The 22,959-nt window shown below is 42.9% G+C and overlaps 2 protein-coding genes across 4 annotated transcripts; both read right to left on the reverse strand.

The window, feature by feature from the left end:
• Positions 1-5,030: 5,030 nt before the first annotated feature.
• On the reverse strand, positions 5,031-14,987 carry LOC137660940 (probable 2-ketogluconate reductase). Its single transcript, XM_068396173.1, has 6 exons — positions 14,920-14,987; positions 12,778-13,159; positions 10,054-10,225; positions 7,802-7,980; positions 7,488-7,584; positions 5,031-6,608 (listed from the first exon to the last, which is right to left on the reverse strand). Exons 2-6 carry the CDS (start codon positions 13,154-13,156, stop codon positions 6,452-6,454), a joined length of 984 nt encoding a protein of 327 aa, XP_068252274.1. The 5' UTR covers positions 13,157-13,159; positions 14,920-14,987; the 3' UTR covers positions 5,031-6,451.
• LOC137660938 (probable 2-ketogluconate reductase) lies at positions 14,696-22,814 on the reverse strand. Of its 3 annotated transcripts, none has more exons than XM_068396171.1 (7): positions 22,742-22,814; positions 21,584-21,693; positions 18,725-19,109; positions 17,297-17,468; positions 16,336-16,514; positions 15,507-15,603; positions 14,696-15,108 (listed from the first exon to the last, which is right to left on the reverse strand). In XM_068396171.1, exons 2-7 carry the CDS (start codon positions 21,632-21,634, stop codon positions 14,952-14,954), a joined length of 1,041 nt encoding a protein of 346 aa, XP_068252272.1. In that variant the 5' UTR covers positions 21,635-21,693; positions 22,742-22,814; the 3' UTR covers positions 14,696-14,951. The 3 variants fall into 3 exon arrangements, with proteins under 3 accessions (XP_068252272.1, XP_068252271.1, XP_068252273.1); XM_068396170.1 differs by having other exon boundaries at positions 21,584-21,828; XM_068396172.1 differs by lacking the exons at positions 16,336-16,514; positions 17,297-17,468 and having other exon boundaries at positions 21,584-21,828.
• Between the last annotated feature and the right edge of the window lie 145 nt (positions 22,815-22,959).

Genomic DNA, 22,959 nt, shown 5'->3' on the forward strand with positions numbered 1-22,959 from the left:
TGGCATACCACCTATGCTAACACTCAAACAAAAGAGCTACCAGATGTTACTCCTGTTCAATATTTAATGGCCAAAGTCTTGATAATTGAAGAATGTGGCCATGTGAGTGGAAGGGTATCTTTTAGCCTGGAAGTTCTGCCTTTGCCACCTATGCAACCATAAGTAATTAGCGTGAATGAGATTATCTCAGGAAAAGTTTTGCGTAATATAACAGAGCTATAATTTGTCAACTACGGACTTCAGAGTTATCTATTTGCTTCCTGAACATAAGTTTATCCTTTTTTTTCCTTAGGTCTCCTTCAGCGTCTTGACAACCCTGGAAAGAATCAAGTTTATTACCTCAGGTTAAAGACGAGACCCGCACGCTGCCCCTCAGCCACTGAGGGATCGCAGCCGCAGCCTCAGAGCTACAGAGAGGACAAGTGTGTATCGGGCCCGACACATTTGTGCTTTTATCCTGGCTGAGCACAGACAGGTCGCCAGCCCCAGGGCTGCTGAACCAAGGCGCCGCTGGTCCCGCACCGCCTGCTCGCCGGGACCCCCCTATCCTCCCCGAGCCCCCAGCCGCCGGGCCGCGGGGCAAAGGTTGGTTTTCGGGGCTCAGGGCGAGTTGAGCCCTTTCTGCAGGGGTTTGCAGCTGTCCCGGCGAGCTGCGGGTGGGATTAGAGATAGGAGATGGACCGGCGGCAGCGGGGCTCCGTCCGGCCCTGAAGGACAGCAGTGCACGGGCGCCGTCCCCTCCTGGTCCCGCTCCCAGCCGGAGCGGACCGTCGGGCGGGGCGCGGAGACCCCCGGGAGACCCCGGTGCCCCGCACGCCCGGTCCTACCGACGGTGCCGCCGACCTCCCGCTGAGCCGCGGCCACTCGGGGCTGGGGCTGCGGCGGGGACCGAGGCGCGGAGGACCCCGGGGGGCCGGTGGCCGCCGCCCCGCGGAGGCTCTCCCGGTGCCCCGGGGCCGGGGGTTCCGCGGCGCCGCACGCAGCACTCACCCGCGCCGTCCCCACTCGCCGCCGGCCCGTGGGACGGCGAGGGCGGAGCGGGGCCGGCCCGCGGTGGCACCGCCCCGGCCGCCCGCGCCCCCGCCGCGGGGCCGGCGCCGAGGTGCTTCCGCGGGCCGGCGGCGGGGGAGGACGGGGAGGAGAGGAGGTGCCAGGGCGGCGGGAGGGGTACCCAGACCCCTCGGGGGAGCCGGGAGAGAGCAACGGGTGTTCACAAACAATCGTGTCTTTTAAAATATGTCCCGTGTTTCTGCGCTGTAATTCCAAAATATTCGGGATTTTGCGTTAACGTCAATTAACGCTGATTTTTCCACAGTCTCTTTGAACACCAGCTGTGGTCTGGTCTCTCTGTTGGTCATTACGCTATTTGCATGTGAGTTAACGTGGCACAAAGTGGTGTCTCTGACCGGCAGACACTAGTGGCAGATCTCATTGCGCACATGAAGGTCTTTTCCAACCTGAATGATTGTGAGAATACCCTCAAAACCTCTCTTCGAGGGCTAAGCAATGGGGCAGGCTCAGGTGCTCAGTCACTGCAGCTGTAATCCAGCTACAGGCAGTCCTGTGCCTATCCCAGTTGAGAAACGCGTGAATATATTCCTGACAAGGCTACTTGGACTGTAAAACCTCGGTGACGGAGGCTGCCATGGACAGCTTCAGTACTCTGCTCACTAAACCTGTGCTGGAGCAGGTGGTCAGCAGACACTTGAGAAGGTGCCTGGCTTCTGTGGTGAGAACAGCTCAGGAGCTGGGAAACACCACTGCTGCGGGCATCAGGGATCTCTCGCCTTCCAAGCTAGGCAATGACCAGCAATTGCACACTGCTGTGTCTCCCGACTGCTGTAGTGCTTTGCTAAAGAATGGATTACAAAATCATGTCTTCTTGAATTCTGCCAAACTTATTTTGATATGCGGAATATTACGAGTCAGGTTTAATACCAAATCCTCCGTAAAATGCCTAGCAAAAAGATAAAGTATAACAAAATGTTGTAATAACGACACAAAACCATAAATCATTCTCGTTATCCTGGTGATGATTTTTGAGTATCATTTTCTTACATGGATTTCAAGTTCAGACAGTTAAACTTCAAAGCAAAAATTCATTAACTAGCAAGGTGGAGTTACAGTGTATTAACTGGATTCTTTGTGAAGTCTACTTGAATTTTCTTCTTTAAAAAAAGCAACAAACTCTAAACCGCTTACACATTCCGTTTCACATCAACTGCTTCAAAGCCTGCTGATAAGACATAATGGGTGATCTTTTAACTTACTGGTCACGTTACAATACCTGAGATCAAAGGACCATTGTAAAGCCCCTCTCAAAGGCACAAGTTATTTTTGCTATGAATCAAGGAAGGAAGTGTACCACATTTTAGTAGTGAAGGTCAAAAGAAAAACTTTGGAAGGACAACACGGTAGTTTTCCCCTTTGTATATCAAATCAACAAATTTGAATGAACAAAATGAAGGAGCAATTAGTCAGAGGAGCCAAAAAATAATAGCTAAAGGATTGTTACTCTTTTTTAAGCAAAAATCCAGGACATACATACCAAATGTCAAGAAAATTAGTGTGTTATGTGGTTAGATGTGGAGAGAATCAGATGGCTTCGAAGTTTTTTTGTGTAACTTGAACAACTTATTTTCAAGTTATGGTTCAGGAGATGATATCTCTCTATAGGAGATATATCTGTATAGCAACATATGTGACAGAAGAGGTCAGGAAGACATTTATATTTTGAGTGAGTGAAGAGCTGTTGGAATTATGAGGACACAGAATGTCACAGGTAGAATGTGGGCAGCAAGCAAACAACAGTTACCATAAGCTAAGTCTGACTAAGGTAAAACAAGATGAAAGTGTTGCACTAGCGCACTGTCATGTGCTAAGTGGAGTTACTTTGCAGAGTACCTTATAGACCTGCATGTGGTGTGTTAAGTTGAATGACACAGTGTTGCTGTTAGTTTTCTTTTGTAGAAGGGGATCTATTATACCAGCATTGTGACAAAGTTCTCTGAAATTAATAATGTCTGTGGGTATGGGCAGAGAAGTATTGCACAGTCCGTGAACTTCATTCCCATTATTAAACATTGCCATTGGTGTCCATGTAATACTGCAGGGCAAGCTGATGCCTGCTGCGTTAATAAGGTGCTTCCATAATAATTGTTTCTTACGATTAGACTTTTGAAGTATTGCATTAGCCTAAAAGACTTTTGTATAACATAACGTAATACATTTCCCAGGTGGGATATATAGACTAGCTTAAGCATGAAACTGGATAAGAACATACATTTCCCATGTCTACCTTATGTGTTATAAAGCAATATTGTACGTGAGCAGGATCCATAGGACAAAAAAAGCAGAGGCAGGAAATCTATATTCACGAGTTTGTTGTTTCAGGCAAGGACAACCAGAGCGATGCATTTGTTTTCACTGACTCTAATCCATCATACAGTGTCACAGAATCACAGAATCACAGAATCAATCAGGTTGGAAGAGACCTCTGGGATCATCGAGTCCAACCGTTGCCCTGACACCACCCAGTCAACTAGACCGTGGCACTAAGTGCCATGTCCAGTCTTTTCTTAAACACATCCAGAGATGGTGACTCCACCACCTCCCTTGGTAGCCCATTCCAATGGCTAATAACCCTTTCTGAAAAGAAATTCTTCCTAATGTCCAACCTGAACCTCCCCTGGCGAAGCTTGAGGCTATGTCATCCCTAACCTGTCTGCTTGCCGTGGGTAAGGCCAGCTTTCCCAGTGGACTACTGCAGCAGCACTTTATTCCAGATCATGTACTGTTTGCCCGTCAAAATGTTTCAAACAAATATGAATCGAAGGAGTGAACTGTAATGGATCATCTCTTTGCTCACGTGGCCACTGCATTTTTTTAATCCATTTTTAGTAATCATAAGATTGGATGTATTGTTTCCAAGCACAATCCAAGTAGAATAGTAGAGATGGGAAACAGCATCTAGTAAGCACAGGAAGGTTTCCTTAACTGTATGCCAGTTAATTTGGTATTATTCAACAAATATTTATAGATTAAGGAAAGGCAGGAAACAAAGGGACATTTTTTGCAAAGTAATTTGAAAAGAGAGGCAGTTGCTTCCTGAAGACGTTTTGGGAAGCTATCCTTCAAGTGATGGTTTCCAGTTTGTGGAATGCCAAGTCATTAGGCATTGTTTGTGAGTCAACCCATCACTCCAATGACTGGCAGGTATCCTGTTGTCCACCGCTGTGTATTCCTGTCTAAAGCACCCCACTGGCAGGGAGCACTTACATAACCAATCAGCCCAGATTCTTAAAATAGCTGCAAAAGTAGAAGTAAAACTCCAGGCAAATGCCAAGCATGTCCTACTGTTCTATGTAGAAGTGAAATGAAGTATTGTATCTGATTTTAAGTTTGCTGCTTCATGTTTGCAGAAAAGTTGGCATGTGCAAAACCTTTTGGTGTTTTTTCCAGTTTTAGGATATTGATCTAATAAAGGGTGTTTTTTTCTTTCTGCTATTTTAGCTTCTTGTAGCTTTGTTTTCAGCTCTGTAATTTATTGCTTACCCTTTTATTTTGAAAGAATTAACTTATTTTTGTCAAGGTCATACAGGTGACGATGACAGGCATACTGGGTGCCTGTCAGAGAACAAGGAGATATCTTGGACACTCTTGAAATTCTTGCCAGCCAACTTGCTGCTCCTGAAAAGCTGCAATGTCTTGTTTCCCTGAGCTGCAAGTGTTGGTAACATCATCATATGTTAAACTGATGGAACGAAGCGTCTTTTGGCAAGCACCAGTGACAACCTTCTGCAAGAAAAAAGAAGTGGAAATGGCTCTGTAAAGATGCATGAGACCACAGGCAAAATCCTAGCTGCACTTAATGGCAGCTTTGCTGTAAATTTTACTGATAGATTAAATAATCATACTATTCATAAAGTCATACGACACAATAAAATACACAACACTGCCACTTTGAGTTGTGTATTGGTTTATTTGTCTTTTGAACTTGTGTTAAGACAACAGAGAGTACGTGAAGACAACTGAGAGGACAGCGAACTGTTTCCTACAAAGCTGTAGTGAGGTGTATGAGCATTCTATTTAAAGAGACCCTTTCCTGTGGAATTTGAATGATTAATTGTAACATAAGTGCTATTTCTAGTGGAGGAAAGCCATGGGATTTTGATTTTTTTCTGTAGTAATAATTGCAACAACAAAAAAAATTGTCGAAGTATTTTTTCCTCCTTACAGTACTGAAGCTCCCTGTTATATCTTGTTTCAAATATAATTATTCTTGCAAATACACAGAAGCAGTGATACAAAGGAGAACGTATAGGTTTGGATTTTAATGCTGCGTGTGCTTTTATAGACTTTTGTGTACCCACTAATATACAGAATGGTGCTGGAGGCTTAGAGGGGCTCCAAGTGTTCTTCCAAATGTTTGCACAAATTTTAAAATCTGGACGTAGACTGCACATAAATTTGGTATTACAAACATAGTAGCATGTTCATCTTTGAAGAGTAATTTTCCTTAGTGCTGATACCAAAGACTCAAACGATTTGGTAAAGAACAGGCCCCCTTTGGTAACTTAAACGAGTGCTAAGGATGGGCAGGTCTGCCAAAGAACAACAGGGGTCCCTTCAGGATGATTCTCAATATCAGTATTGTGCCTCCTGGTTCTGCTGACTGAGTTACTCTTGTGCAGAGGCAGTTTCACAATGTATTAGCATGTGCATTAGATTCCCTGGAACTAGGCAGGCACCTCTCGGAAATTATATGGATATTCATTTTTTTATGTATATAATGAGTGTGCTTTTGTCTCTCAGTGTGCATGCTAGGAGGAGTGATACTCCATGCACCCACCGCTGCAATAAACCAATGTCAGCTTTATAAACTATAATTTGGTTTGGAGAGTTTTCTTGGTTACTATTTTCGGTAAGAGTGATAGTACTTTAAATTGTCTTCTAAAATCCAGTCTGCTTTAAATAAGTCCTTCTGAGTACATTTCTGAAAACTGACTTTTGCCTCAGCATTTTTTGCCTCAGTAGACAGTTTAAATGGAGTTTTCCATATGGTAAGTCAGTGATATTTCTAGCCAGGTAGCTTACTCTGTTGTTTTTGATAGCTAATAGAATGGGAACAAAGTGGATTATGTAATCTAAAACGACATTTTCTTTAGGACTAGGGAGCCCAGCAAGAAGTGCGTTGGCAATCAGTTGTTTTCCCACTTAAAGCTTGCATGCATCTATCTGTGGTTGGAAGTGAAGGGTAACGTATTTCTCCAATTTGCAAGGAAATTAAAATGTAAAATCTGTTTTTTAATGACATGTGAGACTAAGCAGAGCTTTCCGTGCCCACTTGAAATAGGTTTTCCTTAATGGGGAAAACATAAGAATAAAACCCTCTAGAGCTGGTGGGGGGAAAGAGAAGAATAAAGAGAGAGCTGTGATATCCTTTTGCACATCAGCTAGGCAGCACTTCACTGGGTATGGGGAGACCGTTAAGAGCTGCTAGTATGTTTTCAACTGCTTCCTCTGTTATCATGTAGGTGGCCTTGTCTGTTTTAATGCCGAGGTGAGGCGTTATAATGATGTTCTTTAATTTTAACAGTGTATGATCTCTGGAAGAAAGGAAAGAAGAGATAGTTAAGTTGTTGTTCGTCCAAATCAAGAGGAGTCCTACTTTGGCTTTTGCACTGTATTTAAAGTTAATTTAATATAACTTTACAAGTTCCACTTAGATCCACAGCACCTGATCACCTGCGTTCAAGCAATTTTGGACATTAAAAGGACATGTTAAGAGTTTGTACTGTGATCTTTTGTCCAGAAAGAGACTTCTGCCATTAGGCAGCAATTTGAACTATGTCTGTCGCAAGGATTAAGCCCTCCTGACACATTAATCCTACACAATGGCCTGAGCTGTAGTTATGCGACTCAGATAATGGACAGTGATGTCCTGGCGCACAGAAGTAGCAAGACCAGACTCCCCCCAACCCAAAATGCAGCCAGTACAGTCAACTGTATGAGGCACCATTCTGGTAGAGGTGTCTTTTTACAGAAGCTAAGTAGCCTCTGGGCCCAAGAGATCTGCAGTACTTCTGCCTTGTATTGGGGAAAAGAGCCTGTGGGGAGGGAAACCTCGGGGCAATGCAGCAGGTCTAAGCCGGGATGACTCAAGTGGCTTCCACCCATTCATGGCAAGTTGCACCTTCAGATAAAGCAATTTGTAAGTGAAGCACTGCTGCAGCTTCATATGGTGATTCCATGGAGGGGGTTTAATGCTCCCCTCCGCACATAAGCCCCCTCCTGCTGTTTCCTGGCGCCCAGGCTTCCCTTTGGCCTGTTATCAGACCCAACATCTGGGCTGCATCCCACTGGTATTCAGGGCACTTTTACACAAACCTCCACCCCAGGGGCAGGTGGGGTGGCCTCTGCCAGACCCCTGCCTGCTGCAGGGATGTCTCACGCATCCTGGCTGAGAAATAAGCAGAGATGGCAACCTGGGCAGTGGTTCCGGGTAGGTGACATCCAAAGCTGCGGCCCTGATAACACCAGTCTGCAGAGCTGTCACCAGCGCCTCTTGGTCAACTACTGCACCTGGTTTGGAATAAGAGTGTCTCTGAGTGACATTTGCAGGTAATGATCTGAGAGTGAAAAGAGAATAGAAGGGGAGAGAGAGGAAATCTTGCCATGCCTGATCTGTGCTTGGTGTATGCACAGATCTGTGTGGTGGATGCAGCATGGTGCTGCGTGTAACACAACAGGAGCTGGCTCATACTTTCTCGTCAGGCCAGTCAACAGTTCCAGGTCGTACCTCGGCTGATGTTAATGAGAGTAGCTGTGGGTTTCATCAGCTCCAGCTCTCTTTTCCCAATCAGCTTGTGTGTCTGAGGTGTCAAGCTCACCACCACCATCACAAAATCTGCCTGCTGCAGCAAGTTGTCTATCTTTTTGCAGTAAGTGGCACCAACAGCTTGCTCCTCATGTTCTTTCCTGGTGGGGAAAAAAAAGGATCACACTGTATTTCAAGGCATCAGTCACGAAAATATTTTCTTCAATGATGTCACTGGTATACAGACTAAAGTATCTGATTATCACATTCATATAGCAAACATGTGTCAAACAAAGGTGAGTTCAGTCTCAGCTGGCTGTTTATGCCCTTCTGGAAGGCTTCAAGCCCTACAGCAGGGGATGGATTGCATGCCTGCCTCTCAGCCACTGCAGTATAGGGTCTAGGGGCTTCTTTTAAAGTCTGCAAGCGGACTAAGGCTAAGCACTGGAACAGATGGCACATGGTCCATTCTCCAGGATCCCCTGTGGGGAAGCTGCACCTCACAGGATGCAGTAATCGCTCAAACCAGGGTAGTGGTATTCACCAGAACTCATCTGTGTGTGCTTTGAGTGTGCTGGTGGTCCTCATCCTGTTGGCATCCTCCAGTGAGCCTGTCATTTTCTGATGAGTGGAATCAGCAAGGAAGCTCTTTGGCAGGCTCCTGGCTGCCCCAGGACTTTCACAAAATAATGTGTTCAACACAAAAAGTTACCACAGTAGAGAGAGGTTTTCAGTTTGAACTTTTCACAACAAAAAATAATACTTGCCATTTCTCCTGGTCTTTGTAAATTTAGCTGCCTGAACTTTGGGAACTAAAGAAGCAATGACAGGAGATTGTGTGTACAGTCTGCTGCTCCCGATTGCAAGAGAATGGCTTTGAATCATCTCCTCCCTAATCTAGAAATAAAGAAATGTCACACTAAGAAAACAACTTCAGTGTAACTTGGACCATGTGTCTCCTAACACATGCATTTCATTGTTTTCTTTCAGTGTCCAGGTCAACAGGCAGAGATTAAGTGGCTAAAGAACAGACTGGAACTACAGCCAGTTTTGCAGCACACAGAGTGCATCTCACTTCAGCACATAAGCTTGAAGTGTAAATGTACTTTAAAATAAGCAGGTTTTTAATTTCTGCTGCACTGTGCATTGATTATTCATCACAGCACTCTTACATAAATATTACTTTAAAGACTGAAAAATATTAAACAGAGGGAGTTAGTGATGATCTGCAGGAGGAAAAAAAAAGGATTTGTACCTTATTTTCTCTTTTTTTTTGTGGTTTATGAAGAAATTCTGAAAGATCTTAAGGAGGGTGTTCACTAGTACTGTTTCTAATGTGAGTTTGCTCAGCTGTTTTTATAATTTCTGAAGTAACAGGAATGCCAAGCAAGGCTAGAAATTTCTGGCCTCATCCACCCTTGTGATTTGGTTAGGGCTAGCTAGAGCAGTAACCCTCCTTCTGCAGTCTGCATATGGAGAAAATCACTGAAAGCCACATGTACCAGCACTGCAGCTTCTCCCTTCAGTCAGGGAGGACTACAGTTGTCTCAGGGTAGATCATGGTTTATAGCAGTAAATATTTGTTCTACTTGTTGGCTGCACCTTGCCTGATTGCAACGGCCTTGAGTTGTACATGGGGATCTTGCTCATCTTGACATTGAAGAGCCCCTGTGCTGAATCTCTAACAAGGATCAGATTCCCAGATACACACGTTAGGAGGGGCTAGAAATAAAGGGTGAAATCCAGTTAAATACTTGGCAATATTCCTACTGGTTTGAAGAGAAACAAGATTTTCTCAAGAACAGCTCTCAAGTTAATGAGTTTTCATATTATACCAAGTATAAGTCTCTTGGTTCTCCAGTCATTCAGAGTTTCAACAAGATCACTCCTGAATTTCAAAATAGGGGAAAAAATAAACAATAAGTAGAGTTATGTATCACTATAGTAAGATACTGTAAGGATAAAAAAGGTATAAACTTGATTTTCCTTCTTCTGTTCACATCTCCAGGAAACCTTGGAATTTCTAATATAAAACCCAAATTAAGTTTCCAAGTGTTTAATCACCAAGCAATTCCTTACAAGACTGATTTGAGGTAACCTATTTTTTCTTGTGTTTTAATCTGGGCCCTATTCCCTCATTTCTTGCTATATTCCTGACATAATTCCTTGAAAATGAAATACTGACTATCTAAAAGGCAGTTTCTGCTGTAATAAGGATCAAGACATATCTTTACCTCTGTGTCCTGTTGTGGTACAAAATGTTCATTTCAAACGCTTTGGCTCTCAGAGCAATCTTATATCCAATGCTGCCCATGCCAATGATCCCCAGAGTAGCTCCAGTAACTTCAACTCCCAGAAAATCGGCTTCACGGTACTCTATACCTGAAGAAATTGCAATGTGATAGCCTGCAAGAAAAACACTCCAATATGAGAAATGAATGGGGTCCAACACAGAGAACAAGGCAAAAGAGTCTGGGCTTATGCTACTATAGCACACTTTTAACAGTTACAAACACACGATTTTAAATAGCAATGGTTTTTGTAACATCCTAGGTGACTCCCTAATATATCATCTTTCCCTGCTACATGTGCGTGACATTACCATTTATTCTCATCATACCACAAAAAGCCTTTTGATGTAATCTCCCCTAAGTATCCTTTTACTGCTTTAGACTCATAAAAATATTGCCCCATTCTGCATCAACAATCAAAATTAATTATTGCCAGTAACGCTGCAGAGTTTGGAAATGTCATGTGGAGAATAACACCAGATGTTGGTTTTTCTATTTAGAATAAGAACAGGTTTCCTGTTCACCTCTGCCACTCTCCTTGGAAATAAAAGTGACTTTTTTAAAAATCACTACTTGGTAATTTCCATAATTATCTGTTAAACCTGCAAAATTCTGGTTAGTTCTACAACACAGAAAAGACACTTATATGCACAGAGACAGCACTTATTAGCCTGCTAGCAAGACGACAGGCTTCTGATATTTAGTCTTCTGATATTGCCAGCTCTTCTAAAACATAAGCAGAATATTGTGAAAGTGATACCAGACGGTTTGGTTCAGCAATGGTTTAGCAAGAGTAGGCCTCAGAGTTAGCAACAGTTTAGCAAGAGTGGGCCTCAGAGTAGGCTCTAAAAGGCCTGCTCTGTGTTACCTTTACACAGAACAAACTTTCCTGTCAATAATTTTCCTTTTAGCTAGAATAATAGAGAATAACAATAGGTTCTGAAGCAAACTGCATGTTTTGTAGATAGAGTCTGCTTATGGGATTGATAACAATGTTCTAGTAGACAATGATTCATGCTGTTTACGCTTAGTCTTAGAAAAACAAAGGTCTCTGCTAATTATAAAAGGGCCAAAGGACAAAACAAAACTGTAAAGAACAACTTTGTGATGTCTAAATTAACTTGATTCATAAACTCTTGTGTCAGAGGAGAGATAAGTCCAAAACGATATCTTCTTCTTGAGAACACATGTACTTGTAAACAAGAAGGCCTCGACCACGCTTGCGCAGAAGCACAATTAAGGGGGATTGCGACCACCCCCAGAGACCACCCAAGACCCCTTCCCCAATTTAGTACGCATGCGTAAAGACATTACGTAATGCATTACATAAAGTATTAGCATATGCATAAGTTTCTTGGAATAGGTGGGCTTTTCTTGGAATTATATGTATATTCATATTTGTGATGTATATAATGAGCAAGATTTTGTCCCTCGGTGTGCATGCTAGGAGGAGAGATCCCCCATGCACCCAGCGCTGCAATAAACCAATGTCAGCTTTCTAAACTATCATTTGGTTTAGAGAGTTTTCTTGGTTACTATTTTCCGGTAACAAAAGTATCAAAAATCGTCCAGGATAAAACTCAGTCGTGCCAGGGCAGAGCTTTCAGAAATGCCACCAGGGATAGTTTATGTAGATGGGAAGAAGAAACTAATTTCCCTTTTAATCCATCTCCTCCTCGTGAGGTAGAAACAGGTTTAGGGGGAGACAAGTCGTCTTTGAGCTTCTATGAAGCCTGTGGTACAGCTGGCAAATCAAAGGCAGGTAAATTTAATAGGATAAATCTGGAGAATCTTTTCCTGAAGCAGGAGGCATTCTAACCAAGCCAAGGGTAGGTCTGTTGTTTGGGGAAAAGGCAAGAAAAAATTGTGGAAGAAACTAGAAAGGATGCTACTAGCAGAAACTGGAGCAGGCTGCCTTGTTGCTCTCTAATGCTCCTTAAATTCCCCAATTCTGCACCAATCCATTTCAGTCCCTGAGAATATGCCCGTGCCTCTGTCAGCCCCAGCTTTCAGCATATACCCTTATTCTGCTCCAGTCTTGCTTCCCACACTCTAATTTCTTCTGCTAGCCTGTGATTGCAGCGATCATCTGATCTTTGGCATCCCCCACTTTTGGTCAATAGCACTGTAACGCTATCACATCAAGAAGCACGTCTTATGTCAGCCAAATGTCACAGTCACTGAAAATGTGCTGCTGAAGAAGGTAAAGAAATTTAAACTTTTCCTATGTAGGAAGCACACTTCAGTGTGTTGTTCATCTGAAACTGTTAAATTAAGTCTATAGCCATATTTATTCTAAAAACTAAATTCCGGCTTCTAAGACCACCTGGTCCATAAAGCAAAAAGTTGTATTTGAGTCAAATGGGATTAGATTCTGCTCAAGTATTTTCAACCCAGGTTGGTGACCTGTGAAAACTAAACTCATTTTATTTGTACCTGGTTGAAATATATGTTATGTATGTTTGTGTATAACGCAACAATTTAGATATATTTATGATATATAAAATATATGAAAATACCGATTATTCTATTTGCCAACCCAACATATTTAGATTTTCATATTTTATGTGAAGCTATGCGCACCACAGATAACTATAGGAAAAGTCAGGTTAATGGTAGGTAAATCTTGTATGAATTTTAGAAGCCACAAAAGAATTGAGGTGTTACCTTCCACTAGTCTTCTAGCAGATGCCAGCAGCAAAGCCATCCCAGTATCTGCTGTGCTGCTGGAAACAGCACACGGAGCATTAGCCATCTTCACACCAAAGCTAGCTACAAGTTTCAGATCCAGGTGATCCATCCCTACTCCTGAATTTGCAATCACTTTCAAGTTTGGCAGGCTCTGGAGGAGCTCTTTGTCAATGACTGGTTTGTGCCACCACAAATAGATCGCTTGGACCTTTTTACTCATATGCTTTCTGTTTTCAAGAAATTCCTTCATGGTGATGAGGTAGAAATGTTTCTTCAGGAACGCCACGTGGCCACGCAGTATCCCATGTACGCCACCGATTTCATTTACCAAAAGCCCAGGTAGCTCTCCTGCCATGATCTGCACAAAGAAGACACAAGGTGTCAGAAGAAGACACAATTATTTTCAGACATTTTAAAGAATAATTGCTTTCATGTCCTGTTTCATGACATCTAACACAAGAGCTCTTATAAAGCACATATTTAGATAGGGAGGCAAAGAAACCAAGGCAAGAAAGCAGCTCTTTTAAGTATACTACCAATTATACACACACACACACGTATTCACGTAATCAAGTCTGAACAAGTTCTGTCCCTCATGGTCTATAAGGTTTCATATTGCTGCCACCAGGCTCATAACACACAATTATTTCTCATTAATTACTTAGTTTCGGACCATCAATAGTCTGGTGCAACAAATCTCCTTCCCTACCCTGAAATCACAAATTACCATGTCTAAGTAATTTAGAAAAATGCTGGACCAAATCTAGTTTGTGAAAATAAATTGCACAGCTTCATCGTGAACTTTGAGTTACCAGGTTAATTTTTAAATGCTTCATTGCAGAGATTTTTGCAGCCTCCTGTCCTGAAGAGACACCAGTGACTTCTTAACTGCAGTGCCTTCTCCTAAGGCTATCATAAGTTAATAATAGATGCTTAGGAAAGTGTTTTCCAAGAAGGACTTATGCACTCAAATTAAAACACTGAGTTTTTTGCAGGAATAACTGACCATCTGTTTGCGGCTCCCAGAGGGTCTGTGAATTGACAGGTTGTTTTTTTTTTAATAGACTATTTACAGCTACCCTTGATTTTTCATAGGAATTTTGGGAAGACCTGTGGGGAGAGTTGTTCAAAGGCTGAAGATCTTGGAATCCCCTATAGCAATAATTGCTGTTGTCTTGTTAGTAGTATTTCACTATTGGCATCTGAATGTCTCACTCTTGGCCTGTCTACACTTCTTGTGCTAAAACTTCATTTTACCATCCTTTCAAGAAGCCTGACCATATTGCAAAATAATGGAAAGACTTCCTGATTTTAAGGAGGTGACAAACATTTTACTGAATTTTCTGACTTTGTTGCTTGCTCATAGGAAAGAGAATGTAAGAAAAAGCTTGGCCCTGGACTGCAAGTTCGGACTGATCACTAATTTTGCTTAAGGCTGTGCCCTCACCCATGTGATTTCAGTGGTAGATCTACCATTGTTTCATGGCCAGTCAAGATGAAAACATCAATTTTGTCTGCATGGAGAAACTAAATCTCTTGGGATTTACTTTGACTTTCGATGGATCCTCTCAGGAAAATTAGAGATATTTTTTTGGTGATTGGCTTTGCTTTAACGTGTAGATGAGGCAGAGCTCTTCTTACATTAGAAAACCTTAGGCCTATTATAATTTCAAAGGAGTCTGCTTTCTTCAGTGTTTTGATATAAAAATAGAATATTGCAATATTGGCTGAAAAGCATTTCAGGATACAATCAAATTTCTGCAGGGAATTAATGTTCAATTCATCTTTAATAAATTTGAGCATGTACAAATTAGACATTACATTACACAAATTAGTGTACTTGCTTATCATTATGTAGCAGCAAGTACTGGGAACAGAACACAGGTATTGATTGAAATAATGCACTGAAGACAACAGGCATAACTGCTCTGTTTAAAATCTTCAAACAAATCCCTTTTATTAGTTCCACTTTATTTCTGAGAATTGTAAATAACAGTACAGATCAAGCCCAGTGAGATGACAGCTTTGCAGTATCATGGCAAGAAGAGCAGTGCAGGAACAGGTTGCTTTTTTTACTAGTTTAAAAGTGGTGCTGTAAGAAATAGTGCCTTCCCGTACATATGAGATTTAGTGATATCATCTGGCACACATCATTTGGGAAACACTTCACTGGGAATGGGTTGACCATTGAGAACAGCCAGCATATTTGCTATTGCTTCTTCTGCCATCATATGGATAGCTTGGACTGTTGCAGTTCCAATGTGAGGGCTTATGATGATGTTATTTAATTTTAATAAAGGATGATCTCTGTAAGAAACAGAAAGAACAGACTGTATTACACAGGGAATTTTCTCTGCAGTTATCCCGTGCTAGTTGTTAAGAACTGAACCTCAGGAAACAGCAATGGCATGTTGAGATAAAAGGGCCACAAGCATAGAACCAGCAGAAAGCTGTGGGAAGCTTGCTTACCCATTTCTTCTTCCTCTCTATTGGCCTCGTTGCCTTGCCTGTCAGTCAGGCTGGCAAAGAACTGATAGGTGTGGGAAAGGCGAAGAGTTTGTCATTTATTTATGATTGTGCAAGACAGGCTGAGGTTTTGCCCACAAATGGTGAGAAAGACTCCTCATGGAGATCAAGATTATGAGCACACTTTTGCACAGTTTAAAACCTTTCAGATTAATAGAATGGAAAACAGGTTTCTTTACCTTGGCAGAGGTTCAGGGTATGTCACATCCAGAGCGGCAGCCCTGATAACCTTATTCCGGAGAGCTTCCACCAATGCATCTTGATCAATAACTGCACCTGTATTGAAATGAAATCTTGCTATCGTGATGAGTTAATGAACACTTGTGGAGTGTGGAAAGGTCTCGAGGGTCTAGTGAGAAAAATTACAGGATTTTCATCTTGTTAGAAAGTAGAATGTCTTTCTAATAACCATTAACCAAACAAAACAGGATTTTATTTATTAATCTTTAATTAGAGGAGGATTATGGTCCACTGCATAAGGCCTTTCCTGGGACGCGACGGTTTCAGTCTTTTCCCTATTTTGACACTGACTTCCTGTATCATTATAAACAAATCATTTAATCTCTTCAAGCTTTCCACTCTGTTATCTCTACTTTGTTTACTGAAACTATAATCTCATATGCTTGTTCAGTGCTCACAGATCTGTAATCCCATGTGAAGTTTCTTTTCTACAGGGCTGTTCCAAATGAAACTTATGTTTTTCCTTGTACCCCATTCATCATCGGTGATGATGAACCTTTCAGTTATTTCCACTAAAAAAAAAATCTGTCTTTAGGATAAGGCTAAAGAGAACAGAACATCTGCTGAGCATCCCTAAATTCCATAGGACCTTTGAACACATAGCATCTGGTCTATGGTCAGTCATTCATTTGTAGACTGCCAGCTACTTCATGACTCAAACAACCCAGGGGTATCACAGACTGAGGTTGGAGGGGGGAATGTCAACATTATCAGAGAAAACACAACCTTAACTGTGGAGCCACAAGCAGTGCTTTTAGATTGTCCTACCTCGGCTGATGTTTATAAGAGTAGCTGTGGGTTTCATCAGCCCCAGCTCCTTTTTCCCAATCAGTTTGTGAGTCTCAGGAGTCAGGTTCACAACCAACATAACAAAGTCAGATTGCTGCAGCAAGTCTTCCATCTTCTCACAGTAGTGGGCACCAACTGCCTTTTCCTCCTCCTTTCTTCTGAAGGAAAAATGCACGCACCCCCAAACTGACATAATTATTTCTAACTGGCTTTAACAATCAATCAACCCTAGGAGAGATCTGGAATAGCAGAGAGATAAAGAGGTTTGAGACCACGGTAAGGGACAAGACATTGATAGGTACAGATAGTAGAAGGGAGGCGGGGAGGATGTGGGCTAGAGGGTGCAAGAGACTAGAGGAGTGGCAGGACACTGAAGGAGTGATGTATGTGTGAAAGCAAAGCACATAGACGGTATTAGGTATAGGAGGTTGGGGATGCAGTCAGACTCCACTCTTCTCTTGGGCATGGAAAAGGAATGAAGGGGAAGTGAAGTCTGAAAGAAAGGGAACTATCAAACTAAGAAAAGTTAAGACCCTTGTCATTGGTGCTGGTGTGATGAGTGATCTGGCTGGGCTGAGGAGAGGGGTGACTGGCTGGGTGGGCCAGGGATGCTGGCAGAAGCCTGAAGAAAAGTCTGGCAGGACAGGGGAATCAACAAGGGCACAAAGCCTGGTTTGCTGGGACATCTTCAGAAAGGTTACACAGCCCTTGTTCCAAACTGCTAGTAGCTAACCAGGGCTGAGCGAGCACAGGAGGCAAGGGGGAATTGCTTCCCGAGGGGAGCAGTAAGAAGCCAAAGAGAGTAAGTGGCAGCACGCTGGTGCTCCTCATGCTGCTTACAACTGTCACATGTGCCTAGAAAGATGGGGGACACAGAGCAGAGCTGTGGTTTCTGTCACTGCCCCCTCACTAATTACATACAGAAACCAGATGTTTTTACCTCCGGTTCCTGTTATGGTACAGGATCCTCATGTTGAACGCTCTGGCTCTCTGAGCCACTTTGTACCCAATGCTGCCCATCCCGATGATCCCAAGCGTTGCTCTGGTTACTTCCACTCCCAGCCAGTCAACAGCAAAATACCTCGTGTCTGGAGAAATGGCAATCTGGCAGCCTGAATGTAAATACATGCTAAATGGGTACAAAGCGACCATAAACGCACATTTGGGGGAAAGAAAAAGCTTCTCACCATCACAGCAGTGGGGCTGTGGAGCACCCCTTACAAAACATCCTTGCTAATTTTGACCAGTTTTTAGAAGGACCTGGATAGTGCCATTCCCTGCAGCCAGTGTTGAAGCCAGGAACACAGGGAGCTCCCGGGTGGGTACTGTGCTGGGAGGAATGGCTCCTCAGGGAATTAACTCTGCTGTGGCTGAAGTATTTTCTTGGAAGTTCAAAAATAGCTTCTTTGACACTTACCACCCCGCAAGCATTGAGTTAACTTTTTTTTTTTTTACCTGAGGTAAATCTCACCATTTCTCTCCTGGATCACAACCCAAAGCAGCCCCACTGCTTTAGTGGGGGTGAAGGCTGTAAGTTCCAGCTCAGCCAGGGATCTCTATGAGCTTTTATACAAAGAACTTGAGGTCCAGCAAGATGCAACAGTGAGAAAATATCATGGGGAAAGAGGTGTTATTTCATGCTCAGGCATGATGCAGCAGTGACAGAAAGACTATGAGTCCCTGAAGACAAAGGCAACTTCTTGTGACAGTCTCTACTGACACCTTCCTTCCCATGAAAGGCACTGCATAGCATGGGCATATGGGGAAAGGACCTACCTTTAAGGACACGAGCTAATGTTGGTGGTACAGTTTGGAACAACTTTGTCAAAAGGATTATCAGCTATTTCAATAATAATGCTGATGCTCTTCTGGAAATACAACCCATTGGTTTAGACAAATTCTCACAGAAGCAGGAAAAAAATGAAGATTTACACTGATTAATGCTCTAGAGATGGGGACATGGCCATTAATGCTTTGTACCTTCCTGTAGCTCCTAACACTTGTTCCAAGGGGAAATGGAGAAGTGGTGACATTTGATCTGGATGCATTTTGTATTCAGTTTTTACAGCTATAAACAAACCACTCAATGAACAGCCAGAGGAGAATTAAGCCCTAGACGTTATTGCAAACAGGATATCACAAGTGACTTTAAAGTGCATAATTTAGACAAAGACCTTACTCTTGTCACCACAGCCTTAAAAAGAAGCGGGACATAGGAAAAGCAGAGGCCTCTGAAAATCGAGTCCTCAGAAATTTTTTTTCCCCATAAAAGCATCCCAAATATTGATTCGGACAGATCATCTGTATCGCAGTAAAAGTGAGATGTACCAAAGAAGTAGCTAGGATGCAGGAAAATTTAAAACATTACCTTCCACAAGTCTTCTGGCAGAGGCCAGCATCAAGGTCATTCCTATGTCTGCTGTTGAGTCCGCCACGGCGTGTGGGGTGTTGGTCACTTTTACACCAAAGTTAGAAATCATTTTCAAGTCTAAGTGATCAACTCCAACACCAGAGTTTCCAATTACCTTTAAATTAGGCAGGCTTTCTAGAAGCTCCCGGTCAATAGCTGGCCTGCACTCAAACACGAAAACAGATTGGATTTTTTTGCTCATTTCTTTTTTGTTTTCAAGAAATTCCTTCATGGTGATAAGGTGAAAGTGTTTCTTCAAAAGTGCTGCAAGGTTTTCTAGCACACCATGAGTTCCTCCTATATCTAGAATCAAAACACCTGGCAACTCTTCTTCTGCCATGACCTGCAACAGGGGAATAGAAGAAATACTCCTTCATTTAGGACAACACCCTTAAAGGAGTGATCATTTAAATTCACATCTGTAAAACAGGAAACTGGTGTAACTCAATACTGCTTTTAATGATACAGAATAAATCCACAGTCACTTGGTACTCGTGTTAGACAACTTGCCAGTATTTTCACTAAGTGCTGATTTAGACTATAACACCAAGAAATATTCACCCCCTTAGATTTAAATCCAGTCCTACAAGGTGTTCTCAAATAGTTTCATTTTAGTCCTGAATCAATATTGGTTTCATACAAATTTGGTAGCTTCTCAACCTTATTCACAAATTCATTTCTACAAGCAGTGGTATGAAACAGATGCTGCTAGAAAGTTACTCAAAGTTTCTTGCCTATTGATTACGGTTGGTGAAGCTGCAGGTAGTGTAAGGAGGCACTGAGGCTCAGACGGGTCTGATAAACTTCTGTCAGGAATGGTTTAGGTCTAAAAAATTTGCACGATGAAGGGCCATCCTTGGACAGCTGCTACACTGCTTACTTTCAGTGTTTTAAACACCTAGATCTGTACCTGAACTTAACTCCTGCAAAATCACAGAATCACAGAATCAACCAGGTTGGAAGAGACCTCTGGGATCATCGAGTCCAACCGTTGCCCTGACACCACCATGGCAACTAGACCATGGCACTAACTGCCATGTCCAGTCTTTTCTTAAACACCTCCAGAGATGGTGACTCCACCACCTCCCTGGGCAGCCCCTTCCAATGTCTAATAACCCTTTGTGAGAAGAAATTCTTCCTAATGTCCAACCTGAACCTCCCCTGGCGAAGCCTGAGGCTGTGTCCTCTTGTCCTGTCGCTAGTTGCCTGGGAGAAGAGGCCAAAATTTAGCACACCCATGCCTATATGCTGTACCAGTAGGGAAGAGCACTAAAGGTGATACTGTAAGTCCCACTGACAACACAGTCCTTCATACAAGAACTTTTCCCCTGCCCAGACAGTTTTGAGTCCAGTCCTCTCTGCAACATTCATGCAAATATATTGTATCCTTCAACGAAACAGGGGCTCCACACATAGCCACACACCTAATTAGAGGCAGCTCTTATTGGCAAAAACGATAGCTGAAGATTTGCTGCATGTCTTAACAACAGTCATGTCTAATTTCCTACAATTCTGTCTGCTGTACTCCACTCACTTTAGGTCTCTATCCCACACTGCGTCCGAGACTTGGGTCCAGGAAACCTGATGTTGTGCTAACTGAATCAGAATAATTTTCCACAGCAGTGTGCTGATTCATTCTGGGCACACAGTGCTGGGCAGAGGTTTCCTGCTGCTTCAGTCCTCTCACACAAGCCTTCAGCGAGTAACCAGAATTCAAACCCGTGACAAAAGGCACCAATGCAGATTGGAAGTTTCTGTCAAACCATATTTACCCTTGTCCTGAGCAAACTCACGCTTATCCCAACTGCTTCTGTTAAATGCTTACAATCTTGACACCAGTAATACTGCTTTATCCTGGCCTTGATTTGCATTTCTGCCTCAATTCCAGTGTGCTGCTGTACATGGGCTAGAAGGGGCCCCCATGTTAGGACAGGTCTGCAGTTCACCACCAGCAGTGTCTCTGATAACACTAACTGGTTCTGAACAGCAGCAAAGAAAGCAATGAGATGAATATTGCAACCATACTGCAAAGAAATACCATGTTCTTAAATATATCTAATTATTTCTTGCCAAGTGATGTATTCTGAACCCTGCCAGCCCCATATGGTTGTGAAAATTGTGCAAATTTCCTCATCTGCAGTCTGTATATTTCTTAGAGTATCACACAACATGACCCTAGAAGGATAAACTCGATTTATCCTCTAGAATGAATGATACATAAAGAGAAGATTTGATGTCATATTGTGACAGCACTGTCCAGTTTCTTGATGACCACAACCTGGTGCTCCTGCAGCAACTTACTCAGACTGGATGGCAACTAAACCTTATGCTGTTAAGTGATGGAAAACCGGGCACCAGATATGATCAACTGACTGGCAGATGCCAGTGAGGCAGCACTATATTACACCATTTACTTTCATCACCACTTCTTCCTTCATTACAATACACCACTCATGAAGGTCAGTCAGACCCACATTCATTTTAGAAGCACCTCCTAAACTTCACAAGCAGAAGGGTGATCCATGAGGAAGCCACAGTCCAGCGCAGTGAGAGCTGGTTTAGCTTTAAACAGACCAGCTGGTGCAGAAGAAACAGGCTAGTCGCATATAATTAATCTTTTCATTAGTATGGACATGCTGAGTCCGCCACAATTTCAGCCATGTTTGACGCGTGCGTGAACCATCAATAGACTGCAGCTTTGGTTCAAGAACTGGGGGTCTGCTAGTACCAGGTACAATCTTAAGAAGTTGCATTGATAGTAAAATCCAAACACTTAAAAGAACCTTGCAGAGGGAAGGGGGCTCTCCGGATACCCACCTTGGTCTGAGGAGCACTTATTGGTCGTCCTCCAGCACTATCTGGGCACATTGTGTACCTCTGTCTGTGTTCCACACTTCTGTGACAGCGATGTCCAGGAGAAGCAATAGCTGGATGAATAAATTTATAAGCCACATTTGACTGGCCAGACATCAAGGGAATCAGTTTTAACAGACTGAATGCTTTGTTCCTGAACATAATTATTCAGATATCAGATGTCTTGTCCAGTGTGCTAAATGTAACACCTGTTAAGGATGTGACAATTTTGGTTTTGGATTAGTATCATCTGCAGTATCACTAACTCTCTTTTTTGTTTTTTAAAGCTGTCTCTCCTCACATTTTCTATTTACATAGGATTATCTTCCTCCATGTATGTATACATCTATAATAATATGTAACACATTGGTATAATCTATGTGTACTAAGTTCTGGTCCTCGCATTGCAGAGAAAACTTTGAAAATATTACACAGATTGAGACAAGTGGGCAAATAAAAAGGACTACATTTAACAATCAACTTCGGTGCTAATGGAAGCTGGCCTTATTTCTTTTGTAGAGCTTGATTCACTACTTGCAGATTTGTTGACTGGTGCTGCTGTAACACTTTGGACTGAGCCAAGTGTCCTGGTTTCTTTGGGATTTGGTTTCAGTTTGTGGCCAGCATGGTGATCAAGGCCCTTAGAAGTTAAATCCAGAGCAGCTGACCCTGGCTGGCCCACAGGTGTATTCTATATCCTTGACATCAAGTTCACTATAAAAGAGAGGGTTTGGGGGAAAGAGGTGGGGCTTTTCCTGTTCTCCTTGCCTCTCTTTCTTGTTGTGATTCCTGGAGCAGCTTGCCAGTGGTCTGTGGATGAGTATACTTTTGTCTGTTTTGTGTTGTCATTTATATTGATTTCTTCATTTTATTTAAATCTGGTTAACTTCATCCCACGAGTCTCCCTCTCTTTTTCCCAATTCCCTTCCTCGTTTGGGGAAGGGACGTTGGGTGAGAGAAAAACTGCTATTGTTTAGCCCCGGGTGCGGGCTAAACGAAGACATCAAGTCATAGCAAAATAAACCTACATTAATTTGTTTGAAATTAAAATTAAAATTAATAGCACGCGTTATCCAGCATAAAATCCTCCCACTAACTTCTCTCTAAAAGAAAACGAATTACCTGAATAACAACCAAAGAGTTAACCAGGGCTGGTTACTTCACGACGACACCTCTGTCGCAGTTTGGTCCCACCGCAGCCGGAGGAGCCGCCCCCGCTCCGCACACACCCCCTGCCCCCGCAGCCCCCGGTGCTGCTCCGCCCCGCTGATGGCCCCGCCGCCTTAACTCCTTCCCTGCCGGTCCCTGCGCGAGGGGGTGCGGTGCGGGCGCTGAGCGCT

Source organism: Nyctibius grandis, chromosome 3 (genome assembly GCF_013368605.1).
Source record: "Nyctibius grandis isolate bNycGra1 chromosome 3, bNycGra1.pri, whole genome shotgun sequence".
NCBI lineage: Eukaryota > Metazoa > Chordata > Aves > Nyctibiiformes > Nyctibiidae > Nyctibius > Nyctibius grandis.

Bases quoted from the DNA above. Each gene is read 5' to 3' on its own strand.
- LOC137660940 (XM_068396173.1), bottom strand. From the start codon at position 13,156: ATGGCAGGAGAGCTACCTGGGCTTTTGGTAAATGAAATCGGTGGCGTA. The intron at 10,226-12,777 runs GTAACACCTCAA...TTTTTCTTGCAG, and splicing joins TGCTAGAAGACTAGTGGAAG to GCTATCACATTGCAATTTCT. The intron at 7,585-7,801 runs GTACGACCTGGA...ATTCCAAACCAG, and splicing joins TCTCATTAACATCAGCCGAG to GTGCAGTAGTTGACCAAGAG.
- LOC137660938 (XM_068396170.1), bottom strand. From the start codon at position 21,781: ATGTTCAGGAACAAAGCATTCAGTCTGTTAAAACTGATTCCCTTGATG. The intron at 19,110-21,583 runs GTGGGTATCCGG...CCCCTGTTGCAG, and splicing joins TAAGTGCTCCTCAGACCAAG to GTCATGGCAGAAGAAGAGTT. The intron at 16,515-17,296 runs GTAAAAACATCT...TTTTTCCTTCAG, and splicing joins TACCATAACAGGAACCGGAG to AAGAAAGGAGGAGGAAAAGG.